The sequence below is a fragment of the Tripterygium wilfordii genome, chromosome 4, assembly GCF_013401445.1.
Source record: "Tripterygium wilfordii isolate XIE 37 chromosome 4, ASM1340144v1, whole genome shotgun sequence".
NCBI classification, from domain to species: domain Eukaryota; kingdom Viridiplantae; phylum Streptophyta; class Magnoliopsida; order Celastrales; family Celastraceae; genus Tripterygium; species Tripterygium wilfordii.
Genome location: NC_052235.1, coordinates 8,968,038 through 8,994,884, shown reverse-complemented (window position 1 = coordinate 8,994,884; position 26,847 = coordinate 8,968,038). Strand labels below are relative to the sequence as shown.

The 26,847-nt window shown below is 38.6% G+C and overlaps 1 protein-coding gene across 1 annotated transcript; it reads right to left on the bottom strand.

The window, feature by feature from the left end:
- Window positions 1-242: 242 nt before the first annotated feature.
- LOC119996783 (uncharacterized aarF domain-containing protein kinase At1g71810, chloroplastic) lies at window positions 243-26,847 on the bottom strand. Its single transcript, XM_038843576.1, has 21 exons — window positions 26,366-26,847; window positions 25,768-25,812; window positions 25,265-25,303; window positions 24,064-24,234; window positions 23,720-23,872; window positions 23,579-23,614; window positions 22,137-22,180; window positions 21,581-21,671; window positions 19,989-20,030; window positions 19,775-19,883; window positions 17,581-17,695; window positions 17,447-17,496; window positions 17,252-17,330; window positions 5,449-5,499; window positions 5,156-5,297; window positions 4,965-5,009; window positions 4,362-4,466; window positions 4,233-4,274; window positions 1,818-1,997; window positions 1,400-1,516; window positions 243-686 (listed from the first exon to the last, which is right to left on the bottom strand). The coding sequence occupies exons 1-21, from the start codon at window positions 26,717-26,719 to the stop codon at window positions 582-584; spliced, it is 2,115 nt and encodes a 704-aa protein (XP_038699504.1). The 5' UTR covers window positions 26,720-26,847; the 3' UTR covers window positions 243-581.

Here is a 26,847-nt window from a genome sequence, read left to right as displayed (position 1 = left end):
AAAAAAAAAAAAAAAAAACACTAGCTAATTGTCGGTGAAGTTATCACCATTGTTGAGAAGCCTAAGAGCTACTACTACATACACGCCTAAATTGGAATCAAACACAGTGATTGATCTCTGGTTTCGAATTTATAGCACCCATCACAGGGAAGGCGTCAAAGCAGGTTTCCCACTTAGACTGGTGGTTCGACCCCCATAAACATGAAGAAAAAAAATAGTGAGGGCACATTATGAGCAAAAAAAAAAATCTTTAATAATAGAAACCAGTAAAATTCTCTGCCAAAAATTGTCTGAGTACCTCAACTTTTACAGCCATATTTTTGAGTCTTTATGTTTCCTCTTCCACCTACCTGACTATGCAGCTAGATATAAATTTACAATCGAAAATGTTAGACATAGCGATACACTACGTGACGATGTACCAAAAAGTTCAACCATACTTGGGTACTTCTTTGCACATGCTGAACCAACTCGTTGCTTCCCCCTCATTAAGAATCTTTCATGTGGACTATTAATTCAGTAAACTTTCCATCAGAGAAGAATCATTACCTCAAAAGCCTGCTCCAACATTAATTGACACATCAAAGGAACATTCTCCGGATTGTCCTGGCAGTGGCACGGGAAACTAATCTTCCAGCCAGATCCGTTGGCAAACGAAGCAGTTGCTCTTGCGATTGTGGAGGGAGCTGCCATGTGTTTAACACAAATTCTAGTCAGTAAAATAAAGGGAATCCAAGTAATGAGTAGAGAAGCATTATGGAGAAATGAAAATAATGAATGTTTATGCGAAGTCTCTTCCTAATAAATCTTCCTAGGACTTGAAGACTATGCACATAGGGGTTCAATAACACAGCTAACCCTAAAATACTACACTTTTGTTGATGTCATTTATTATTATTAGCATGATAGGGGACTCCAACCCTGCCCTCGTTCAAGTCCTAATGAGTCGGCTAAAACCTAAAATACTATACATATTACATAGACCATGACAAACTACAGGAACAACCACCCATGACAAACAACAGGAACAACTCCTCTTAACACCATCACAAGAACTTTTCCGCAGACCTAACAAATTCTTACCTACTCTGGTTCATAGCATTAAGCTTTTGGATTTCAATAATGAGTATTTTATCTGATATGGCACCTTAAATCTGAAATACTAAAATAAACTGGAGATTCTCATGTGTCTGTAATCTAAACTACAAACAAATCTCAAGCAGGATACTCGTGCATTTTTGCATGAAAATTTGTTTATGTATGCATCCTTTAGCAATACAACTTCCTTGAAATGATACAGTAAAATAATGGTGAATTTGAGCCCAAATTATACATTTTGATGCTTGATATGATCACCTAAAATATGTCTGTATAATGCATATTATAAACAAAAATATACCTCGGGAATAACAGAAAGTATGGGTATAATCTCCTGAACTGATTGAAGATAAAAGGTCAATGAGGCTTCCTCTGTGTATTTTTCGGGATTCCTATAGGAGCGATCTCCTTTGACTTCCTGATATGCGAATTGCAACAAAAATTGAAAATGTGAGCTACGCCAAAAAAAAGAGTAAAATATGTCTACATTAGAAGAACGGTAGTATAATTTGTTCCCTTCATGCTATAAATAGATAAATCTTCTAAGTAACAGAAACAGGATTGTGTATTTCACATGACAAACTACGATAAACACTGAGACAACTTTGTACCCTGTCACCTGACAACTAGAAGTAGCTGTAATTTAAGCCTAGCTTCAAAGTCTAATCTTCTCTATAATGTTTAAGTTCTTTATTGGCAATAATGTTTAAGACAATTACCGCTGCAGCTCTTCCAGAAGGGAACCCTGAAAACAACAGCATAAGATGACGGAAGGTTCTCAAATTGATTCTGTCTTCCTCAGTCATTGAAGGCGATGAAAATGAAGCAGCAAAGGGTATACTTGTAAAGGCAGCAGAAGTTACAGAATCCAGAGTTGCTACCCCTAACGCATCCAAACCCTGCACCCATTTGCAGAAAGCAACTTGAGAAATGTTAAAAATGATAAATGGAAGAAGATTTTGAGGGAACGTGGTTGTGATATCTTCCATTCTAATGGTTGACTAATTGAGCAGCACCCATTACAGTCCAATTAATGCTTTGAAAGGCACTATGAGAAGATATTCAGAAAAGACAAATTATAAAGTTAGCAATTGATCGCACATCTGTTCCTCCATCGCGACGATATGCATGCTTATGTTTTCAGACATCTGGCTATGCCAGTGCAGAGAAACAATAGAACATAAATAGAGAAAGAATAAGATTAAAAAGACAAGTAATGTTCCCAAATTAACAGGATTGAGTCGTAAAGGAAATAAAATGATATCCCTGACTTTGTACAGAAGCACGAAACGCAGACGTGCAGAGACATGCCCAGGAAGTCTCAGGTGATCTTGATCCCCTAAACCAACAAGGAAATGGAAAAAAAAGAGGCAGGAGGAAGAGAGGCTAAAAATGTACTAGTGTTTGTTGCTCTAATCTCAGTCCCAGGAAAAAGAATTTACATAAGCAATTGCTAATCCACCACCTTCAAATCCTCATAAAGTTTAGGAATGTCCATAAAGAATACAAAAGATCTCGCAATCTTGAGTAGATGCTGATACTTAAACTAGTCATGCCTGTGCAGGTGTATCGGTACAGTTTGGAACATGATCCATGATTTGCACGATAAATTTGAAAAACAATTAATTAAAAAAGAGAGAATAATTATATATACTTTTTTACATTATCACAGTCATTGTCACTTTGTTTGATCTCAAATAGGGTGCCGACCCGACCATTGCGTGTCTATAACAATTAATTAATTGCATCATCCAATAATTGGTAATAGATCTTGGCTTCATGCAGTTAAATGAGGCAAAACATAAGAAGGAATTCCGCGACTCCCTACTCATTCAAAGACATCAAAATCATCTGGCATCTTTCTTCTTCAAGTTAAACAGTGATAAAACAGAGCAAGACAGAGAGCAAACCAAGCAGGAGGTCCCATCAAGCTCCACAGGGCTTATTTGGAGCGTGGGATCAGCACTACCCCCAAATCCTTCAGTAGAATATTACCACCTAAACTGACCTATGATGTGTTTAATTTCATGTAACTACCATTGATTTGATCGTCTAGCCACAATACTCTAACTATCATCAATTCTAACCAACACAGTCCCATAGTTGTTTGCCCACAGCTTCAAAGAAATATACAAAATCTGCCACCTAAACAGTCTCCAAGAACTATATTCACCCCAAACCTGAGTCCAAAAACAGGTTACGGTAGACAAATGTCAGATCACCCAACAATTTCTAAAAGCATATCATTGCTCAGTTAGCAATCAATTTTTTCAACATTCATAGAGACTATTGCGCAACATCACTGGGTTACGCAGATTAGGTGCAAGTCTCATGCGGCATGGTATAGAAATCAAGGACTGGAGATAGGACATGTGATTAGGTTATGAAGAGAGAAGTCAGCAGACAAGTCTTGCTCATCTGTTGCTTAGATCTCCGAAGCTGGAGCATCACCAGTTCAATGGTTGGCCCCTAACCATTCTGTTCAACTTTTTATGAGATCACTTGTACAATGCTACCTACTAATAGCATCAAAGCTATTGGAGAATAACACACGAAGATATTTGACCCAATCCACCTACATAAAACATATTCCTATAAAATCATGCCGCTCAGATGGAGTCTAGTTCATGCAACTCAAGAATAATATCTTTTTTTGAAAGGAAAAGAATTATATTCAAAGCACCAAGGAGGTGCAACCCAAAAAAATTCCAAGGGAGCAACTACAAGTTTCTTCAGCTTCAAGATACGAAAATTCTATTAAGTTATTGTGAACGAAATTGTGGCATAAGCCTGCTTTCCACACTACCTTACTTGTCCTCTCCCCAAAACTCGCTCAATAAAATGACTTGCATTTGTAAGATCATTCAGTTCATTGAAGATGAGGCAAAATTCCTTGCCCTCTACGATGAAAAGTTTTTCATGAATGAGTCCACTCTATTCTGCATGAAATGGGGCAGTGAGCTCCCATAAAGCTCTTCTTAATAGCAAATCTTGTTAGAGTGGAATATGGGCATAGCTATCCTAATTCCAAGGGTTGGTGGAAGCATTACAAAAGACTGTACCAAGGAAACACCTATGGGTCAACCGAATTGCTAGGAAACAGATATGAGCACTAAATGGACCAAAAATCCTACCTTGGCCAATTCTTCAAGAAGAATTTCCCTCACAATGCTACCCTGCAAATATTTCAAACAAAAGTTTGAGATAGAAATTGAATCCAAACTTACAGGGTCAGATCAAAGGTAGATGCAGTACCACTATACCTGTTCAGTTAGCGTGAAGTTTACGATTTGCTTGATAATCACCTTGGAATCAGTGCTTTTCCTCTGGGTTTCAACCAAGGCCCTCTCCACCCGGGCACGAGCAGACTTCAAAATAAATTATTAGATTTCAAAATAAGAATGTAAAAATAGTATATCATTTTCAATTTGATTATATATACTATGATACTGCCGAGAACTTCAAAGGCCCAGGTGGTAAACAATTTATGAAGACCGACATTGATATCTCCCTGGGGAAAGACTAAGACAATATCATGGGCATTCCAATGCTACCCTTTATAGATAGGGGCAAACAGTAAGACTCTCTTCTTTTCCCTTCTTTTTTTTTTTTTCCCAGTGGAGGTCCCAAATATAATGCTCTCCAGTCATAACAACATAATTATCAAATGACTACCTGGCAATCTGCAGAAATAATTATTGAGGAAGTGAAGATAAAGTAGTAATGCATGGAGTATTCAATCAGTTTTGTAAAATCACTTGAGACAAAATGAGAGAGAAGGGAACTTTTCATTTCACGAACAGCAGCCATAAGTTTTATTAACATACTATCCAAATGAACATGAGTTAAGAGGGGTGGAATCTCACCTCTGTTAGTAGTGACTCAAGACGATCGATTCTGAAAGCACCTTCCTAGCAGGACAAAATAAAGGAATTGAAACTAAGACATAAATATATATATAACTTCCTAATAAGTGGGCAAATTTTTTGAAAACATGGGAAAATATTACATTCATAACAAGGATAATTTTTTTGAAAGAAAATCTTTGTAGACGCACCTTATAGAGAAGAGTTTGTAAAGAAGACCTAAGCTTAGGCGAATGATCAGTAAGTACTTTTCTGGCAATCCATGGGTATGTGCTACCCAAAACTTTGTAGTTGGGGTTAAAACTTATAGCAATTCCCTCCAATACTGCGAGACTGAGAATGACAGAAGGTATTGTAAGATTTTAAAGAGGAAACATTCACAACCACAAGAAGAGAGCCAAGCCTAAATAAATAATTATTTGCAACTCTCTCTAAATAGCATTGACCAAAATAGAACCGTATGTCATTATAGAAGCATGACAACCTTCGAATGACCAGAGAAAAATATGAAGGTATCTGGAACTTGAACTTGTACCTGCAAATGATGAACATAACATCATTCTTCTCACTAAAAAAAATTAAAAAGAACACCTAAGCATATAGTGTGTGTATATATATAGCTGTAAGAGTAAGGATACTTCAAAAGAAGTCCTCGTATTCATAGTGGGCTACTATCAGACTTGGATTTGCATCTAATATGGCCGGCTATGTGTCGGTTAAGTTCCGAATGCATTCAGAAATAATAAAAACTACTCAAATTTGGATAAATATGGATATGTTGGGGAGGTGCATTGACCACATACCAATTTCTAGAATAGGTCTTGGGATCAACTTCAAAAATGGGCTTAGACGTGGTATAACATATGGATAACGATTTGGAGTAGATTTGAGTGCAAGATATGTTGCTCAGCCAATGGACAAGCAAGATATCAGCTATGTTAAGCAGAGTGACAATTAACAATTGTCAATTCCGCAAGGCACTATTTTACCTTTACTTAATGAGTTAAAAGCTGGGTACTACTGGGTACTAATTACTAAAGCCAATTACAAGCATGGAAGCAGTAGCTACTAAAAACAAAGATATATTTTAGTTTGAATCATCATCATCATCCGAGCCTTTATACAAAAGTTTGGGATCGGCTACACGAGTCTATGAGAACATCATCGGAAATCCACCACATGTATTTGTTTTCTCCATTCATTTCTATCATGGATCATACATTCATCCACTCCTTTAAACTCATATAATTTCTTATTACTTCAGCTACCTCACCGCCTTCTACTCTCTTCTATACAAATTTTCTCATTCCTCCTCACTGCCGCACAGCTATCTCTACGTTGGACATGTCCATACCATCTTAAACGATTTTCTCATCACTTATCTTCAATAGATGCTACTCCTACCTTAGATCTAATAATCTCATTCCTTATCCTATCTTTCCTAGTGTGACCACACATCCCACAAAGCACTTGCATTTCTGCTACATGCATTTTTTGGATATGTTGTCTCTTGATAGCCCAACACTCGGAACCATACATCGTTGCAGGTCGAATACCTGACCTATAGAATTTTCCCTTCAACTTTAAGGGAATTCTCCGATCGCATAACACCCCAGATGCACTCTTCCACTTACTCCACCCATTTTTAATCCTATTAACTACATCATCACCTATGTCTCCATCTTCTTGGAAAATCGATCCAAGATATTTAAAAGCCTACTTCTCTCCCATCTAGTTTAATTGCTTGTTCGTTCCCTTGCCTACTTTACTAAACTTACATTTCATATATTATGTTTTATTCCTACTTAGTTTAAATCATTTAGACTCTAATGTTTGCCTCCATATTTCAAGTTTTGAGTTAACTCCCAATATTGTCCCATCCTCTAGAACTATATCATCCGCAAACAACATACACCAAGGTACCTCACCTTGGATATGTCATGTGAGTTCATCCATCACTATAACGAACAAGAACGGACTTAGTGCCGACCCCTAATGTAATCCTATCCTAGGAAGCACGGACACGGACACGGGACACGGGACACGGGACACGACACGGACACTCCGACACGGGAATTTCAAATTTTATAGGACACGAACACGCCTAGGACACGTATACATAAAATATATATATTATATATATATAATATATAAATCATATATAAAATAATTAACATAAACAATTGTTTTTGAATAGAATAATGTTTGATTTTAATATATGTACTTTTGAATTCAATTTGACTATATATAGTTTCTAGTTTTATTAGTTTCTTCAAATTATTAAGGGTAAACAAATAAAAAAAAAAAAGAGTTCAGGAGTGGGCCCAGTAGTGCTTTCTTATCCTGTTTTTGTAGTGTTATTTTCAAATAGTATTGACAAGGAGTGGGTCAGTGGTACTTTATTAAACTCTAACAAAAGAAGTATGGGCCCATTAGTGTTTTTTTAAACTCTGGTAGAAGAAAAGGTGTGGGCCCACAAGTGCTTTATTAAACTCTAACGGAAGAAAGTGCAGAACAAGGTAAAAAAAGAGGACACGGCGTGTCCAGCCATGTCCTATTACAAAACTCAAAAAAAGCATGACACGGCCAAGACACGTGTCCGAGGCGTGTCGGTGTCCGACAAGTGTCCGACATCAAGACGGCTTCATATGGGAAGTGTCCGTGCTTCCTAGATCCTATCGTGATAGGAAACTCCCCTGTAACTCCTCCAGTAGTCCTAACACAAGCTACGGCTCCTTCATACATATCCTCAATTATAGTGATATAGCTAGTCGGGACTTTTCTCTTCTCTAAAATCCACCACATTACTTCCCTAGGCAGCCTATCATATTCCTTCTCCAAATCTACAAATACTAAATGGAGGTCTTTTTCCTTTTGTCTATATTTTTTTACAAGTCCCCTTAATAGAAATATCACACCCGTTGTGGACCGTCCCGGCATAAAATCAAATTGATTTCCGGATATCGTGGATAACGATCTCAATCTCCGTTCCACAACTCTCTCCCAAAGTTTTAATGTGTGGCTCATAAGTTTGATGACCCTATAATTATTACAACTTTGGATATCACCCTTGTTTTTGTATATGGGCACTATAGTGCTTCTCCTCCATTCATCATGCATCCTACGATTAAATAACCTAGTGAGCCATACTATGCCTACATCACCTACGCACTTCAATACTTCAATTGGAATTCCATCCAGTCCCATGGCTTTACCCCCTTTCATTTTCCTTAAGGCTCCCTTCACTTCAGTCTCCCTAATACGTCTTACATACAACAAATTCCTATTTTCTCGAGAGATGGAGATTTTCAATGCTTCCTATGTGCCCACCATTAAGCAATTCATTGAAGTAATGTCTCCACCTCTCATTAATTTCTATGTCTTTCACTAAAACTCTATCATCTATATTCTTGATGCATTTTACGTGATTTAAGTCCCTAGTTTTCCTTTCACGTGTTTTAGCTAACCTATAAATATTTTTTTCTCCCTCTCTTGTATCTAACTTGTTATATAACTCAGTATATGCTTTATGACGTGCCTCTCCTATAATTTTCTTAGCTTATTGTTTGACTGCTTTGTACTTTTCATAACTATTCCTTTCCCTACCAGTTTTTAACTTCCTACACATTTTCTTTTGAATGAAAAAAATATATTATTTGAGCACCAAGGTGGTGCGGAAAGATGAGTTACAAGAAGGCTAAATTAAAAGACTTGAAATTACAAATACCAGAGAACCAGAATTTCTCGTTCCTATAGCAAACCATTCATGAAAAATATACATACGACTTTCTATCAATTGAGGAGTAAATATTACTTTTTCAAACTAGGAGAATGAAAGGCTGTAAGTATTTGAGGTATTCCAGTTATCTTCAAGATTAGGAAGAAAAAACTACAGGCAAACATGTGGTTCATTGGTAGAGTTGCAGGGGTGGAACCTAGAGGTCACAAGTTCAATTCCTAGAAACAAACCCTCCACATATTATGTGGGGGTAAGTCTGCGTACATCTTGGTTGTTCCTGACCTCCCCCACTGAGGGAGCCTTGTGCACTGGTGTTGTTTACTTTTACCTTAGGAAGTAAAAACTCCAAGGGAAAACTCAAGAGGTTGAGATTTAATTTGTATTTTATGTTTTGCACAGGTTTGTGTTTATTAACTATATTCAATAACGAGTTTTCTAGATTTCTGATAATCAGGTTCTAGCTCAGTAGAAGATATGGAATAAACTAAAGGTGACTATTTATCCAATAATAACCATGGAGTAAATCAAGAATGCCATGGAAGTAGCAAGAGAATTCAATAGTAGTTAATTTAATTCCACGGAGGTAACAACAGAATTGGACAATGCTAATTTAACCAATTGAATCCAGAAGCAGACAATAGAATGAATAAGTAGATAAACAGCTTTAACTTTATTCTGATGCATGCTGAATCCTTAAGAGCAAAGCCATTAGAAATCATATATTTTGGTATTGAATATCCCAATGGTAATTGGGGAAGCAAAATGTAAGGAAACTACAAAATGAACAAAACGTGCATCTGGGAAACCAACAGTCAATAATTACAAAGCTAGTCTTTCCCTTCCCATCTTGCTGGTTTAAAGTGAGCCCTCATTCTACAGGTGCACATAGGAAGTTCGTATGTGGGATATGTCGGACTTGCTAGTGATGCTAGCGGAAGGTTGATGACTAATACGATAGTTTCTTATCATTGTTAAAAGATTATTTTGGTCATCATTATCACTAGTTTTGATGAAATAAGCTTCATCTAGGAATGTTTTCTCATCATACAATTAAACACTTGGTCCCACAATCCCACATATTAATTGATCTACACCTACCTATCCAGTATTATGCTTGTGGAGCTTACTATTTTCCTTCTTATATTAAGATTTAGAAGCTAAGCACAAGGACAAAGGGAATAATTATGATCCCGAAGACAGAAGATGATCATTTGACTTGTAAAATGCACTTTGCAGCATTTTGTACATTTATCCCTTGAGTATAGCTCAACAGCAATGAGATTGGCACATATACCAACTATGAATAAAAGTTAGAACACGACTATTGATGGTTTCCATGGCTAAGCGATTAGCATTGCATATCTATTCATATACGGCAAGTAGGGTCAGGCTCTATGTTGAGAATTCATTTTTGTATAAGTTGTGAAAAGGTTTCATTGTATACACTGAGGATCAATTTTAGGCCCAATCTCATTTGTAGATTGTTAGAGATGTGTATATGTGTATTTGTATATTTTAGTCTAGAAGGGGTACTTTGGTATATTTCATGTGTTGGGCTTCTCTATATACTCTAGTAATCTTTGTTCGTATTGCAAGATAGAGAAATATACAATTTGCTCTCTGTTATCATGGTATCCAGCTAAGGTTTTTTTTTTTCCTACAACCTAATTTTGTGCGGCGCTCTTCTCCATCTCCGGCAAGCTACCTGCCTTGCACCGCTACTGCTCTACCAGTTCTCTCTGCCCACCAGCTATCTGCCCTGCACCACTACTCTCACCTCTCTCGGCCTTCGCTGCTCTCTCTGCCACCAGCTCTCTCTGCCACCAGCTCTCTCGGCCCACGCGCAACCCAAATTTCTGAAATTGCAGTTTGGTCCCTCCAGCTTTCTGACATTGCAGTTTGGTCCTCCAAATTTCTGCAATTGCAGTTTGGTCCCTCCAGAAGTTTTTTGAAATTGCAGTTTGGTCCCTCCAGATTTCTGAACTTACAGTTTAGTCCCTACAGAAATTTTTGAAATTGTAGTTTGTATTGATGGCAACTCTTGGTGCTGATTTTCCACCTTTGACGGGGACTGGTTCCTCTGCCACTCGGTCTTTGTCGACCTCGGCTGTTACTACGGCACTCTCATCATCATCGACGACCGTTGGTTTGACCACCTCTGATCTTCCTCGGGATTTTCTTCCCACTTCGACTGATTTTCGGCTTAGCTCCGCCGGTGACTGGCCTACTTGGAGTGCCACGGTTCGTAATGCCTTGTTTGGCCGTGGGCTCTTATCATATCTCACGGATGGTCCACCCGTTGATTGTCCTGCTGATGTTTTAGCTGCTTGGAGTCTTCGGACTAACCGAGTCTCCAGTTATCTGATTGAGTCTCTCGATCCGGCTCTCCGACCTGATCTGGTTACTCGATCTGCTCATGTTGTGTGGAAGTCTCTTACTGCCCGTTTTGTTGAGCGCAGTGGGGCTCGTCAGTATTCTCTTCTTACTCAGGCTGCTGGTGCTCGTCAGGATGATCGCTCTATCCAGCAGTTCTACCAGCACATGCGTGGTTTTTGGCGTGAGTTGGAGGTCTTTCTCCCTACTGGCAGTCATATTGCTACTCATGTGGCTTTTTGGGATATGCGTCACATGTATGAGTTTTTGATGGCTCTTCGCCCTGAGTTTGGTCCTCTGGTTGGTCAGCTTATTCATCGTGATCCACCTCCCAGTCTCGAGACTGCCGTAGCAGAGTTAGTTGCTGACGAGACTCGTCTTCGTCTACTAGGTGGTGTTAGGTCACCTCCCGCACCCTCTAGTTTTTCTGGTGTTCTTGCTGTGGCACCCTCTGGTATTTCCACAGCTCATTCACCATCATCTGGTCGTCCTACTTGCACTCATTGCATGCGGCCCGGTCATACTGTGGCTGACTGTTGGAAGCTTCACCCCGAGCGTCGTGTTGGACCTCGTGGTCGTGGCCGCCGCGCCTCCACTTCCATTGCTGCGGCTGTTACTCCTGCCCTTCCTTCTCCTGCTCCTGCTATGCCTCCCATTGATATTCAGCAGTTCCAACAGTTTCAGCAGTATCAGCAGCGTCTTGAGCAGATGACTGCTCCCTCCAGCACTGGTAGCACTCCTGCATCCTCTGCTTTTTCAGCCACTGGTATGTCTCGTACTTGGATTTTTGACTCCGGGGCCTCCCATCATATGACCTCGGATGCCTCACTATTGACTGATTGTAGTCCCGCACCTCCTATTCCCTCTATTTACACTGCTGATGGTTCTCCATTGAGAGTCTCTCAGGCTGGCTCCATTACTACCACCTCAGAGCCCTCAGGCCATCTCTCTCTACCCTCTGTTCTTCATGCTCCTCAGTTGAGCATGAACCTTATTTCTGTCGGTGGTATATGTGATTTTGGCTATGATGTTTTATTCACACCCTCTTCTTGTCGTGTGCAGGATCCGTCTACCAGCCGGGTGATTGGCAGTGGTCGTAGAGTGGGTGGCCTATATCATCTCCAGTCTCTCCACATTCCCTCCTTACGTCCCAGTTTTTGTGGTCTTGCCTCTCCTACTCCTGATATCTGGCATAGACGATTAGGACATATTTCTGAGTCACGACTGAAGAGTCTCTCCCTGTCTGGAGCTCTCGGTCGTAGTCCTTTTACTGCTTTGAGTCCTTGTTTTGGTTGTAAGCTTGCTAAAGCTACAACACTTCCTTTTTCCCCCAGTGTATCCCAAACTTCTAGTATTTTTGATCTATTACATTCAGATATTTGGGGCCCTGCACCTCTCCCTTCTATTTGTGGTTATCGTTATTATGTTTCCTTTATTGATGACTTTACTCGCTATACTTGGGTCTATCTCTTACAACATCGCTCTGAGATTCTCGTTGTGTATGAGCGCTTTACCACTATGATTTTCACCCAGTTCGGTCGACGCATCAAGGCACTCCGCTCTGATTGTGCTCTCGAGTACTTGTCTTCTAGTATGCGCGCGTTGCTCTCTTCTCACGGTACCATTTTTCAGCACTCATGTCCTCACACACATGAGCAGAATGGTGTTGCTGAAAGGAAGCATCGACACATTCTAGAGACTACTCGGGCGCTTCTCATTTCGGCTTCTGTGCCTCGTTCTTACTGGGCTGAGGCTGTTCTCACTTCCGTCAATCTCATCAACATTACTCCCTCTTCAGTTCTTCCTGGTCGTATCTCTCCTCATGAGCGACTATTTAGCTCCCCGCCTGACTACTCTCGTCTTCGCACATTTGGCTGCACTGGTTTTGTCCTATTATCTCCTCCTGAACGTTCCAAATTGTCCCCTGTTTCTGCCAGATGTGTTCTCCTCGGTATCAGTGCTGAACACAAGGGTTATCGTTGTTATGATCCCTTGACTAGGCGCGTCTGTATCTCTCGTCATGTCTCCTTTCTTGAGGATGTTCCTTATTTCTCCTCGACATCTCAGGATCTTGCATTTCTTACGCTTCCGCCCTCACCCACTCCGGACATTTCTCCTTCCTCTCCTCCTGTTTCCTCTACCTCCATTCTAGATATTCCCGTTTCTTTGGATTCTGCTCCCACTGAGCCTGATCCTCCATCTTCCTCCTCCTCTATTGCACCTGATCCCCTTCCTACTGCACTTGATCCTCCTCCTCCTTCCTCTGCTATTACTCCTTATCCTCTTCACCAAGGTTCTTAAAACCGGACCGGTCATCAAACCGGAAAAGTCTTCGGTTCACGGTTCAAAGGTTCAACCGGGGTTCAAACCGGGTTCGAACCGGTTTTAATGTAATGAATTATTTATATATATATTTATATTATATGCATATAATATGTAAGAAAACTTCATAAAAATACAATATATTCAAATAAAGTACCATTTTAAACAAAAAAAATCTCATAGCCTAGTGGTTAAAACCTTTTTTAATGAACAAAAGGTCATGAGTTCAAACCCTACAAGTAACAAAATTTCAAAAATATTTTATTAACATTAATAAATGACCGAACCGGTCAAAACCGGTCCGGTTCTGACCGGTTCAACCGAAGAACCGGCCGGTTCAACCGGAAATATCCCGGTTCACCAATCACCGGTTCTGACACCTCAACCGGACCGGACAAGTGGCCGGTCACCGGTTGGACCGGTCCGACCGGCCGGTCCGGTCCGGTTTTCAAAACACTGCTCTTCACTACACTCGTGATCTTGACTACGTCCCCTCTACTAGTATTGATACTACCTCATCCTCCTCGACCAACTGTCCATCCCCTGCTAGTATGGATCCTTCTGCACTTCGCTATCCTCAGCGCGAGCGACGCCCTGTGGAGAGGTATGGTTATAGTTCTGTTTCTACTTATGCTCCTCAGTTTACTGCTTTTCTTACTGCTATTCATTCGGAGTCTGAGCCTAGCTCATACCGTGAGGCATCTCAATCAGTTCAGTGGCAGCAGGCTATGGCAGAGGAGTTTGAGGCTTTTCGGGAGACTATGACTTGGGATGTGGTTCCTCTTCCTGCTGGTGTTAGGCCTATTGCTTGCAAATGGATTTACCGGGTCAAACGTCGCCCTGATGGGTCCATTGAGCGCTATAAGGCTCGTCTTGTTGCTCGAGGTTTCTCTCAGGTGCATGGTATTGATTATGATGAGACTTTTGCTCCAGTTGCTCAGATGACTACAGTTCGCACTTTATTGGCAGTTGCTGCAGTTAGTCAGTGGCCTCTTCTTTAGATGGATGTGAAGAATGCCTTTCTCAATGGTGATCTTTCCGAGATTGTCTACATGCAGCCCCCTCCTGGTCTTAGGACTCCTCCTCAGCATGTTTGTCGCCTTCGTCGGGCTATCTATGGTCTTAAACAAGCTCCTCGGGCATGGTTTGAGCGGTTTCGTCAGGTGGTGACTCAGGTTGGATTTATTGAGAGTTCTCAGGATCACTCTCTCTTTGTTCGGTTATCTCCACAAGGGCGGGCGATTCTGTTGTTGTATGTGGATGATATGATCATTACAGATGATGATACCGCTGCCATTCAGTATCTTCAGCGACACCATCAGTCTCAGTTTCGAATGAAAGATCTTGGCTCTCTCAGGTATTTTCTTGGTCTTGAGATCACTCGTTCTGATCATGGCATTCTGCTGTCTCAGCAGAAGTATCTCTCCGACATCATCCATCGGGCTGCTCTCTCAGATACTCGCAGTGTTGACACTCCTCTTGAGCTTAATGTGAAGCTCCGTCCGACTGATGGTCAGCCTCTTCCAGATCCGACTCGCTACAGGCAGATTGTTGGTCAGCTTGTGTACTTATGCATCACTCGTCCTGATATTGCTCATGCTGTGAGTATTGTGAGTCAGTTTATGTCTGCTCCCAGCTCAGTTCACTATGGTGCTCTCCTCCGGATTCTCAGGTATCTCAGTGGGACTATGACTCGGTCCCTGTTCTTATCATCATCTTCGCCTCTCACTCTTCAAGCCTACTCAGATGCTGATTGGGCAGGTGATCCTACTTCTCGTCGCTCTATTACAGGGTACTGTGTGTTTCTTGGTGACTCTCTTATTTCTTGGCGCAGCAAGAAACAAAATGTAGTGTCCCTTTCAAGCACAGAGGCGGAATATCGTGCTATGGCCACTACAGCTAAGGAAATTGTTCATCTTCGTCGTCTTCTTAGTCACTTGGGTGTTCATATTTCTGGACCAACACCAATGCATTGTGACAACAAGAGTGCTATTCATATTGCCAGCAATCCTGTTTTTCACGAGCGGACGAAACACATTGAGATTGATTGTCACTTTGTTCGTGAGTAGTTTTTGTCAGATGTTCTTTCACTACCTTTCACTTATTCTGCTGCACAGTTGGCGGATTTCTTCACGAAGTCTCACACTATTTCTCATCATCAGCTTCTCATTGGCAAACTCTCGGTGTTTGACCCACCTTGAGTTTGAGGGGGGGTGTTAGAGATGTGCATATGTGTATTTGTATATTTTAGTCTAGAAGGGGTACTTTGGTATATTTCATGTGTTGGGCTTCTCTATATACTCTAGTAATCTTTGTTCGTATTGCAAGATAGAGAAATAAACAATTTGCTCTCTGTTATCATAGATAAAGAGTATTTCCTATAGTGAGACCAGGGAAATTTGCAGAAACAAAAAAGATGGCGAAGAAAGCATGAACTTTCCATCACCAAATCAAGTTCCAGGCCCTTCTACTAAGGCAGCTGCCACAGTCAATTGATATTTTGGAAGACAAGGGTTTGAGCTAGAGTTGCTAGAGGCATCAAGTTAAGGGATTTTCATCAGAAAATGCATTTAGTCACGAAAAATAGGAAAACATAAAAATTAAGATAGGAAGGATATTTTATTCTAGTGAATTACCTTCTCAATTTTCCAGGAAGGTACAATCCTTTGCTTATGGATAAATGGGTACTAACTGAGTCTTTGCTTGCCCAATTTATTTAATGGCTTGAGAACTACGTTTTTTCATAGGAAAGGGGCAAATGTCCTAGAATTTTGCGACCAATTAACATAATCTTGAGTGAAAAGGGCATAAGATTGTGACAGATGGATGCCCCAAGGCACTAAAAAAGATTGCTACTCTTTTTTTGAGCCATTTGGAATAGCTTTTCAAAAGCGTACAAACTATGGAAAGTAGAAAAGGCACTACATAAAAGGTTCATCCAGTGATACAGTGGAAGAGATTATATCATGTGTGCTCAAGTTATGGGTACCCAAGAGCAGACTTGGTGAATAGAAATGAAGAACTATGAAGACAATTTATGCAATGAAGTTTACGTACGAGTCTCACTAACCCACAGGCAAGTCAGGTGGACCACTACACTCTTCACATTGATTCACTCTTGACAAGATGGATGGCTCATCTGGTTTAAAGCTAGAAGATGAGACATATGCTACCATGTTCAATGGTATGGACACCCAGCAAGGTTCATTGTTCAGCCAAAGAGTATGCCCATGACCTCGCAAAAATGGGCCGCAGCAATCCAATGGGCTGGACTAATTCCAAGAAACATTTTAGACAAGGTAATAAGGAAACATGGAGGTACTGACCATCAACAGTTTGTTTTGATCTTGTTAAACTACTGACAAAAAAATTAAGATCAGCTAATCTATTCTGATCTCCCATGACTTTGACTTACTAACCACTTGTTTTTTGACTTTTAAGCAGCAGTTTTAACTAAACATGTCAGGATCCCACGCAATACACATAATGGGTGGACAATTATAAATTTTAAAGATTCTAACACATGATGATTAAGAAGTTTTTTTTTTATTTTATAAAGTGCCATGTAGCATAATGAAATTAAATATCGGTGTTATATTTACAGTAGTGTAGCTCTAATGAACTAGTTTTAAGTTTGTCCTTTACATTTTGTTTTTAATTTGGTGCCTTGTGGCAAAAAGTATAAATTCTAAATGTTGCTACCGTAAGTAGTATAGATTGGAAGGCTAAAATGCTAAATATAAAGAACTCAAGTCCATAAGGTGCATATTTCACTACTAAACTGCGACTGCAATTCTGTAAGCATTTACACTATTTCTTTGATAGAGATATAAGTGGCACAAGAACAACTTACATGGTAGCTCCCAAGTTTCCCAAAAGATCCCCAAAGCTTATATTGCTTACTCCTTTGGCAACAGCATCTTGAAAGATGCCTACGGATGAAAAAAGCAGGTGACATTACAAATAGACCCTCCAAAATATAAAGATCACATCATCGGAAAATGTGACTCTTTGGAAATTCAAGCTAATGAAGACGTGGATATGAAACCTGTCAAAGATTTTGTAACGGCTTCCTTGTCCGCAGTTGGTGGAAGAAGCCTGTAAGGCAAACAATCCTCTTAAGTACCAAGATAAAGGAAAATAACTTTTTTCAATCAGTGAAGATAGGCATTCAGTAAATACCCAAGAGTAACAAAGTCCTTAGCCAGGGCATCAAAATCACGATTCACAAGATGGAGACAAGCTTCTATAAATCCATCACGAAGCTCTTGTTTAAATTCACCCATCATTCCAAAATCTGTTCATGGAAGACTTCAAAAGTTAATTTTAAAAGGGAATAAATATTGTATTCATGACAAGTTGAATAAGTAGAACCATAGATAAGTTACAAAACAAGTAGGAAATAGAATAAGGAAAAAAAATTTTGAGAAAAAGAACCTAAGGATACAATGAAATGCATAAAGACTCCTAAGGAATTTACAAAGAGAATACCATAGTTTACTCAAGCTCCTTAATTCGTCAAGGGCAAGCCCTTGGCCTAGTGCTACATTTGCTTCACCACAAACTAGGTTCAAAATCTGGAAACAGCCCCTCAATTATGTGAGGTTAAGGCTCATAAAATAATGTTGTCAGTCTTATGCAAGTTTTTCCAACAGAATATGAGACTTTAAACTTAAAACTAAGGACATAGCATCATATATCCTTTCCCCTTAGATCTGTTAATCATGTATCTATCTGAAGCCAACACATTTTACTATTATTCTGACATGGTTTTTTTTTATGGAAAGTAATTCTAAATTTTCATGTCTTTAAGACACATTTCAATGGCAAGAGTTTTTTTCTTTTGTTCGAAAACCCAAAAAAAAATGGATCATAAATTTGCCGCATACTTTGCTGAAAAGAGCATTATCTATGAGATCCTTGCACCGATAGCCCTTAGCAACATGGGTTACTTTGATAGGAAAAATCGTCACCAATTAAATGTCACTAATGCTCCCATGTTCCATATGAACATTTCAAAGTGGTTTTGAAGTGAAGATGTTCTTACATCCTGTTACAATTTATCCAAAAGCTCTCTTTTTTGGTACATTTTTCCATTGCCTCATCCTTGTGGTTTTTCATGACCATGTTAGCAGACCATCTGGGCCAGAGTTTAATAACTTGGATGCTCAATCAACAAAATGCAATTTCCTTTGCTATTACCACCATGTGAAAGTTAACATATGATATAGTCTTAATCGCTGTCTCTCTAGTGCCAATGGCAATTTTTTCTCAATTAAAACCATAATATTATGCCCCAAGAGCTACTGATAATTGTCTTTCCCTCAGCAGCTCTGTTATCCAATTCGCTCCCTCCATTGCCTATACTCTCTGATTGCAAGATCCACTCATCTCATACAAACTCTACTTCAGCCTGACAGCAACATTATAGCGTGTCTTCTGGTCCTGCTGTTCCATCAATCAAAGAACTAACCATTGCAATTCAAACAAGTACTCATTCTTTTCCCACTGGTATCCTATTGGTATCTTGTTTCATAGCCTTCACTCTCTTCTTCCAACTCATCCTCTATGTCCCACCTTTCATCTACCTCTAATTCTAAGTCTAAGTGGTTGCTTGATCAACTATAAAGCCACAGAAGATAATAGATTAGGTCACTTGAACATACTGCAGGCAGGCTGTTGAGTAACAATAACTCCAGCTTATGTTCCAAACAGCATATGGGAAAAAAATATGGTAGTTAAAAGAAACTGACCAACCTCACCAAGAAAAGTATTATGCAAATATTATAAGAAAAGAATTAATCTTTTAGTTGTTATTGACTGGGAAAATTTGCTTCTACAACCTTGCCTACTAATATGTGAATATATTAAAGTTTCCAAGCACAGAAAGAAGTAAAAGGAAGAATATCAGGGAATTCAAGTCTTCGTTTAATGATTCTCTATATTAAACAGAGATAGGTGTATTGCACACTGTAAACAGGAATATGTTTCTCTGTTTTATTGCTTGTATTCATTTACACTGTGTGTCTCCTAATATATATTACAACAAGTAACTAATAAGGTAACTAAAAGATTACACTCCTAATATTAGGAGATAATAATACAATCAAATCCCTAACTAATATGCTACAAATCAGGGAAGATAATTACACATAAAGTCCAGGATTTCCATACACGCCGAAGAAGAAATAGGGTGAAAGAATTAAATATGTCAATAGGTGTGCTATATGCATGTGTATTCTTGTATTACCCATTTTAGATAGATCATGAGTTAATTCCAAGCAAAATAATCTACTGGGGAGCCTAGAAATCAGTAGAACGCTCACTGAAAAGAAAGCCTTACTTATCTGCCAACTTATTAAAGTTAAAATAGTACCTAAATAAGCTAGTTTCCCATCATATGTGCGAAGGAAGTTTCCAGGGTGTGGATCAGCATGATAGAACCCGTTCTCCAAAAGTTGGTTGAATGAGCAGTAAACTCCAATCTATCCAGCACAAGGAAACAGATATACAATTTCACCACACAATTGAAAGATCTAGGTTTCTGTAATAAATTCAAGAGCCGGGCAGTCCAATTAGTTTCACAATACCTCAACCAAGTAAAGGTCTTTCACTTCAGATAGCTTTTGCCCCTACAACAATCACAAAAGAGAAAAGATAAGAAACAACTAGACAAAAATAGATAAAGGACATAATCTTCACCCTTCAGGAAATAATGACATACGCTGGCAACTAAAGGATCTTAAAAACTAGTTTACTTCAATCTCCAGAAGGAAAGTAACATCAGTTATCTAAATTGTAAGCAAAGTGTATACGCTGATGATATCTTTGTGAAGGAAAGGTGCATTTTGTGAGGAAAATCGGGTTGTTGTCCTCACATTTTGCCTCATGGAGGGTATTGTAATTTATACCTTAGTGAAGCAAAATAAGGGTACGACAACTTGATTACAATCCTCATTTATTTTATATGCATTTGACTCCTTAGTGATGTGCGGGGCTGATCTTGAGCACATCCTTAATCTCAGAACAATTTTGTTGGGTTTTGAAGTTTTGTCCTTGTTAAAACGAGTCATTTGGCTGTGGCATAAGTTCTTGGCAGCTTTTGTATGTTCAAGAAGTCAACATCAGTCAGGAAGATAACATATCCTGGAATCCATCTCAAGACAACACTTTTCCCGTTAGATCTTATTACAACAAACTTCCCATCAGAAAGAGGGATCACTCTTGCCAACAGATGCTATTTGTGTAAAATAGAGACAGAAGCAATTAACCACATCTTTCTTCGTTTCTCTTGAACTGTTGAACAAGACGGATTGGGAGCACTATTTGGCACCTGAGTGAGATCAATTGACCTCTAATAATAGCTTGGTGTTAGGGTTTATGGCATGGGGCTGGTTGGGTATAAAAAGAACTAAAGGAAGATTTCTGCTAAGCTTACATATGGTCAGCTGCTGGTTTTTATGGATGTGAAGGAACAGAATATTTTCTGATAAAGAAGCTTTACAGAATCAATTCTTAGAAAACTGGATTGCTAATGTAAAACTATAGTTTTCTTGATATTGTAATAACTTCCTTCATGATGTTAGTTTAGGTAAGGCCTATCGCTAGGTCCTTTGGTGAGCTTTGGATGTGATCTCTCTTCTCTTGGTCCTTGTTTTTTCTTAGTCTTATAATGTCTCTTTTGCATTAAGAAAAGAGAGTATTTTCATACTGTTGGGGAGAAGGAGAGATATGGTATGTCTACATTCCTTTTCATAGACTAAAGTAGCCTAAGCGCTGATGATGATTGCCTCTAACAGTTATGCTATGACAACCACCAAATCCCCCACAGAAAATGTTAAAGAGAAGTATTTTTATCCTCGTTTTTTCATATGTTCACAGTTATATAATATAAACAGTGAAAGGTAGAAACTAAAGCTTACCATAGTAACCTCCAGAAGAAATATACATTTTGCACAATTCTAACAGCCATTTTTAAAAATTTTCTTCAGAGCATTTCTAGTGCACATTTTCTTTATTTTGGTTGTTCGAGGCTGGGGGTAACAAATGGATAAAGAAGCCTGTGCCAGCTGCATAATTATCATCCCATAATCACTACGTGAAAGTAATGCTAAACTGTATTTGTAAGTGGCCAACAAAAGATGTTTGATTTATAGATACAAAAAGATAAAGCAGAATATACCTCAACCCATTCCATGACAAGAACCCTACGAGTGGTCAACTCTGCATACATTTCTGGAACCAAAACATCTTGGATGCCACCATAGAGCTCTCTGCTCAAGAATGTACGCAAACATGTTGTGTGAAAATGTTTCTAGCATGCTTGTGGTACATGATACATATCACCAAATAATAATAAATTCCCAACCAAAGAATTTGATGAGATTAAAAACAAGACAGTATGCTCCAACGCCTTAGCAAGATTATCAGAAAATTTACTGCATATGAAAAAAGCTCAGAGCTGCTTTATATTTCAACAATATTAATATCCTTCAGTCATACACATTACCAGATTGAAAAAGAAGATTCTACTCTTTTGGCATTTCATCTTCTATGGGAGAAGGGAAAAGGCAAGGTCCAAGCTCCAGGTGGATTTGCTAATTGCTTCAACTGACCACTTGATATCGAAGTTTACAAAGAAGAGGGATGTTGGGGGGGGGGGTGAGGAGATAATGCTGAGCCCAGAAAAAAATATTATTACTCGCTATAGTTAACGTCTAACTGTATCACGAACTCACCTAAATTTGCGTCCATTATTTGCTTCTTTCTTATAGTCCATCTCCTGCATTAAATGTGATTCACCTGTAATCAATACGAATCTCTAAGAAAATTCTCCCACGATAGGGGGAAAAAGGTATAAGGATGGACATGTTTTATGGTTAGCATTGCAAATTTGACAACAATATTAACCATCTAAAGGTGCAGTAATAAGCAAGTTTTAAAAACAAAATGGCAATAACCTACACAGCCAGACTAAATGGGGAGAAAAAAAAAAGGAAAAAGCAAACAAACAAATAATAGATTATTTTTATAGGCAGAAAGAACGTGAAATCAATTAGGATTGGCAACAACAACCTATTTATGGAAAATATATTCACTGAGGTAACCATTTGTAGAAAAGATCTCTCTAATTCATCAAAAAAATATGAATACTTTGTTCTAGTAGATGCACATAGCACACAGAAGTATCAGGGAGTACATATTTCCATATTTTGTTGTTTCTATTTGTTTTTCCAGTAGCGGGCATGTTGGATTTCTTAATTTGGTTTTGATTTTGACATTGTCGTTTCAAATTTCTAATGAGAATCTAAGTACAAAGCCTTCTCACGTTCATTTTAAACACCCTATAAAGTTGTCATCCTAAATAAAAATTACATGTAAGATGACATCAAATGACCATATCTGCAGAGAATAAAGAGTGGATCTGAGGAGAAAAAAAACTAGTAAGCTGATAATCATGGTGCAGCCTAAGGCAACTCAACTCAAATCATTTTATCTCAATGACTAATGGATTGAACCAGAATATTTTTCTGCATTTCAAGAATCTATCCCCCCATTTGTAGTTCATCAGGAATTGCACACGAACTTCAAGCTGCACTAGAAAATGCACTTGCTAACGAAGTGAAGGAATATATTGATTGACAAAGTTACTCTGGCAAAAACAAATATTATGATCTTCCGAGGATCAAGGGGTTTACCTGGTGCCAGGGGCAAACAGTTATCTCATTACAAAAAAAAATTATGAGCACACAGTCCTTTATGAGTATCTCGTCAATCATATGAAAGCATCCTAGAGGTGGATTGTTCATACCGCAATAATATCTAACCACCACACTTTGGGGATGTCCATGTAATTTTCTGGGTAGGTACAAAGATATAAGCATCAAGAAATCACCGAACTAAAGTTACTGATAAGAAACCAAAGAAAACTGAATTAGTTTCTGATCAGTAACTGTGAATCATTTTGTAAGGTAGATGATGGAAGACAGATCAACCAGAAACAACAGAACCTTTATCAGCGCATCAATAGTTTCTTAATACTCCCACAAACATCAAAATAATATTTAACAAAGAATAAGTGTTCTACACTACACCATGTCATTGTATTTTCTGTGCTATTTTTCTTCTGAAAAGAACTCATGTTTCTAGTTATTCAATAAGTAAGGAAATTAATATATACCCGAAATAGACTTGATGCCCATTCATCAACGACTGCCTGTATTAAGAGTCGAGTATCGTAGTTAGTACCAGCTAAGTCAACAGCGAATAGGGTTTGTGAATTGGACATGTGGATCTCAGTTTAGCATGATTCAACATTTACCTGAAGATCAGTGTTAAATTTTCTTGCTTTCTTAATCACTCCTGCTATAAAACGCAAGATCAATATGTCTAAAGCAATCGCTGCTTGTACACCAGGCCTCTGCACTTTAACAGCAACAATCTGCCCACTACTGTGGAGCTTAGCTTGATAAACCTAATCAAGACACGGGAGAAGTAGGGCAGAATGGAATTGCTCCGCAGAATAAAATAAATAGAAAGAGAAACAGATAAGTAGCAAATGATCTTAAATTAGAAACAAACAACACCCTAGTTCATGACAAGAATTATTATTTTTTTCTTTTGGCAGCTAAATGTGCAGAGAGAAACTGTTAACTGAGGGTATACCTGACCAAGAGATGCTGCAGCAACAGGCTCTGGTGAAATTTCTGAGAAAAGCTTATCCACGGGCAATCCAAGTTCTCTTTCTATCATATTTAAAGCAACTTCTGTAGAAAATGGGGTAATTCGATCTTGCAGCAGTGAAAGTTCATCCAAATACGATGGTGGTATCAAGTCCTACAAGGAGATATCTTGGTATTGAACTAGTATTACATGTCAACTAAATCCATGTCCCATCTTGATGTTATACTACCAAATACAATTGCAATTATTACAGACAAGTACCATATTATATGAAAAAAAAAAAAATGAGCATGCAAATCAGAAGGCGCTTTGCGCTATCACCTTATTAATTTGAGAATTTTACTCCCTCTGTAACACCAAAAGAAAATTCAACTTTACAACTCATTTGAGGCATTATAAAAAATTAAAAATCAAAAGATTTTCCCAAGTCATTAAGATGTCGTGGAACATAACCCAGCAACCCTACGCATTCACAAAAACAAGAAAACAACTAAAAGGTCTAAAGGATGGATGAGACAAAAAAAGGACAACAATGTTCAATACTGTCACACATTATGAACTCGCAACAATAATGATCTAATGCCTTTGTCACTTCTTATGCAAACATTTCCCCTAAAGCACAAGTGTCTGTTAATCATTGTCAGGATGGCACAACAAAATTAGGATTGAGTTTAAACATTAACCATCACCGACGACCCAAACTACATTATGGATTATTGACAATTCCATAAAACATCCCTCAAACATAAGAGACAAAATTTTCTGGCTAAGAATTCTAAGAAATTATGAATAATTCCATATGTAGTCATCTACTCTTCCATAACTAAATGGTCCAAAGAGGTTGCAGCAGTGAGTGCACTACAGATGGGCATTTCTTCCAATCAGTGAACTAAATTAAGCAGCAAAATGCAGTCAAATGAACATAGAAGTAGATTATCAACCGTGTAAAAGTAGAAGTGTAGAACATGTCAAAAAGTTGTTTGTTTTCGGTCGACAGCCTTTTTTCTAAAAAATATTTTCCAATAACCTTATCACAGTTTGAAATTAGAAAAAAAAAATCATGGTAATGAGAAGTGTCATTTAGGACTTCATGAAGCAGCAGATAAACCCAATTGGAATCAGATAAACAGAACTATAGAAGATACCAAGTGTAAAATGTCATTGAGAGAATAAGACAACTCACTGGTCGCGAAGAAACAGCCTGAGCAATTTTGATGTATGCCTACAGAAAATAGAATAATAGATAAAAAAAAATGAACATATTATTGAAGACCATAGTGCCTCAATATCATCTATATAAAGTGATCTTCTGCTAGCAAAAAGAAAATACCGTTTTGATACTATTACTAACTTTCTTCTTGTGAGTGAATGCCCATAGAATGTACCTTGGTACGCGAGTATTGTCCAGCAAAAATGATACTACTTAAATTTTCTCAAGTCCTTCAGAAAAAAAAAATCATTGGCAACTACATTTTGCCATGATTTCTATACCTGAATGAACAGTTTAGACATAAACCAAGAAAGTTTCGCTGATAAGCAAAATACCCATGCACATTCCCCGAGTCCAAAATCCTAAAGCTAATCAATATACTAGTGGAACACCTTAGGGAAAAATAATACTTGGATTTTGAAAGAATGATGAGCATGTGAAAGTGTTAATGCCCTAAGCTTAATAATACGACGTACCGGGCCAAGTTCTACTAATATTCTTCGAAGCTCCGCAGCTCTTATCTACAAGACAGCATATGAAAATTTGCTAGATATTATTCATATGTCAGTTGAAATTGAGATTCACAAGAGCTTTTAACATACAATTAAACTTCTGCATGAGAGAATGAATAACAACCTGAAGGATGGCAGTATTAGATTATTGAAAAACACAGTTGCAAAGGAAAAGATGGAACTACACCAATGAATGGGCATTGCATATGATACACTCAACAGGACTATTAAAGAAAACACATGCGAAAAAAAAAATGTACAAAATAGGAGGAGAATGCATAAACTGGAAGTAAATAGCATCATTGTCAACTCCTTTGTCTTTCATTTTGGGTCCCAAGTCCTAACCATCTCAGGACTAAGAAATACGTTTAGGCGTCCCATTTTTCCAATTTCTCATTTATCTACATAGAAGCTTCCATCGACCGCAACGATGATCAATTTTCAAACAGCACACTCAACCGCACACACTTCTAGCAAAGCTGAGAGACAGATACACAGGCTTCTGCAACATAACCATGTATATATATCAAAAGTAAACCTTCGATTAAATAAATATTCTGACCTCAAACATCTCCTCCGATTTCTCCATGAGGTTATCGATGTATCGCTGCCCAAACCATCTCCCAAATGTGGTGCCAATCTGGAAGAGCCGGCGAACCAGAACCAAAGGCTTCCTCCTATAAATTGCAGCGATCTTTTTGGGATCATATTCGGCGAGAGACTCAACCTCGCTGGCGCTGAGCTTGAATAGGTATCCGGATTTCTCGGTGAACGTGTCCACCTCACGTCCGGCGGCGGAGACGGAAAAGAGCGGTGGGCGGAGAGAGATTGTGAAGGATTTCGAGTGTTTTGGGAGAAAATTGGACTTGAAATTGGCGGGAAAGTAGTGGAGTAATGGTGAGGGAAGGAGTAACATGTTTTGAGTTTTTTTTTTGTTTATTCAGTTGTTTGTGACTTTGTGTGGATGGTGTAATGAATGAATAGTGCGAATTATGAACGAGTGGAGCTGTTGCAGTCCGTGTCTGTAATGAGAAACGTGTGTTT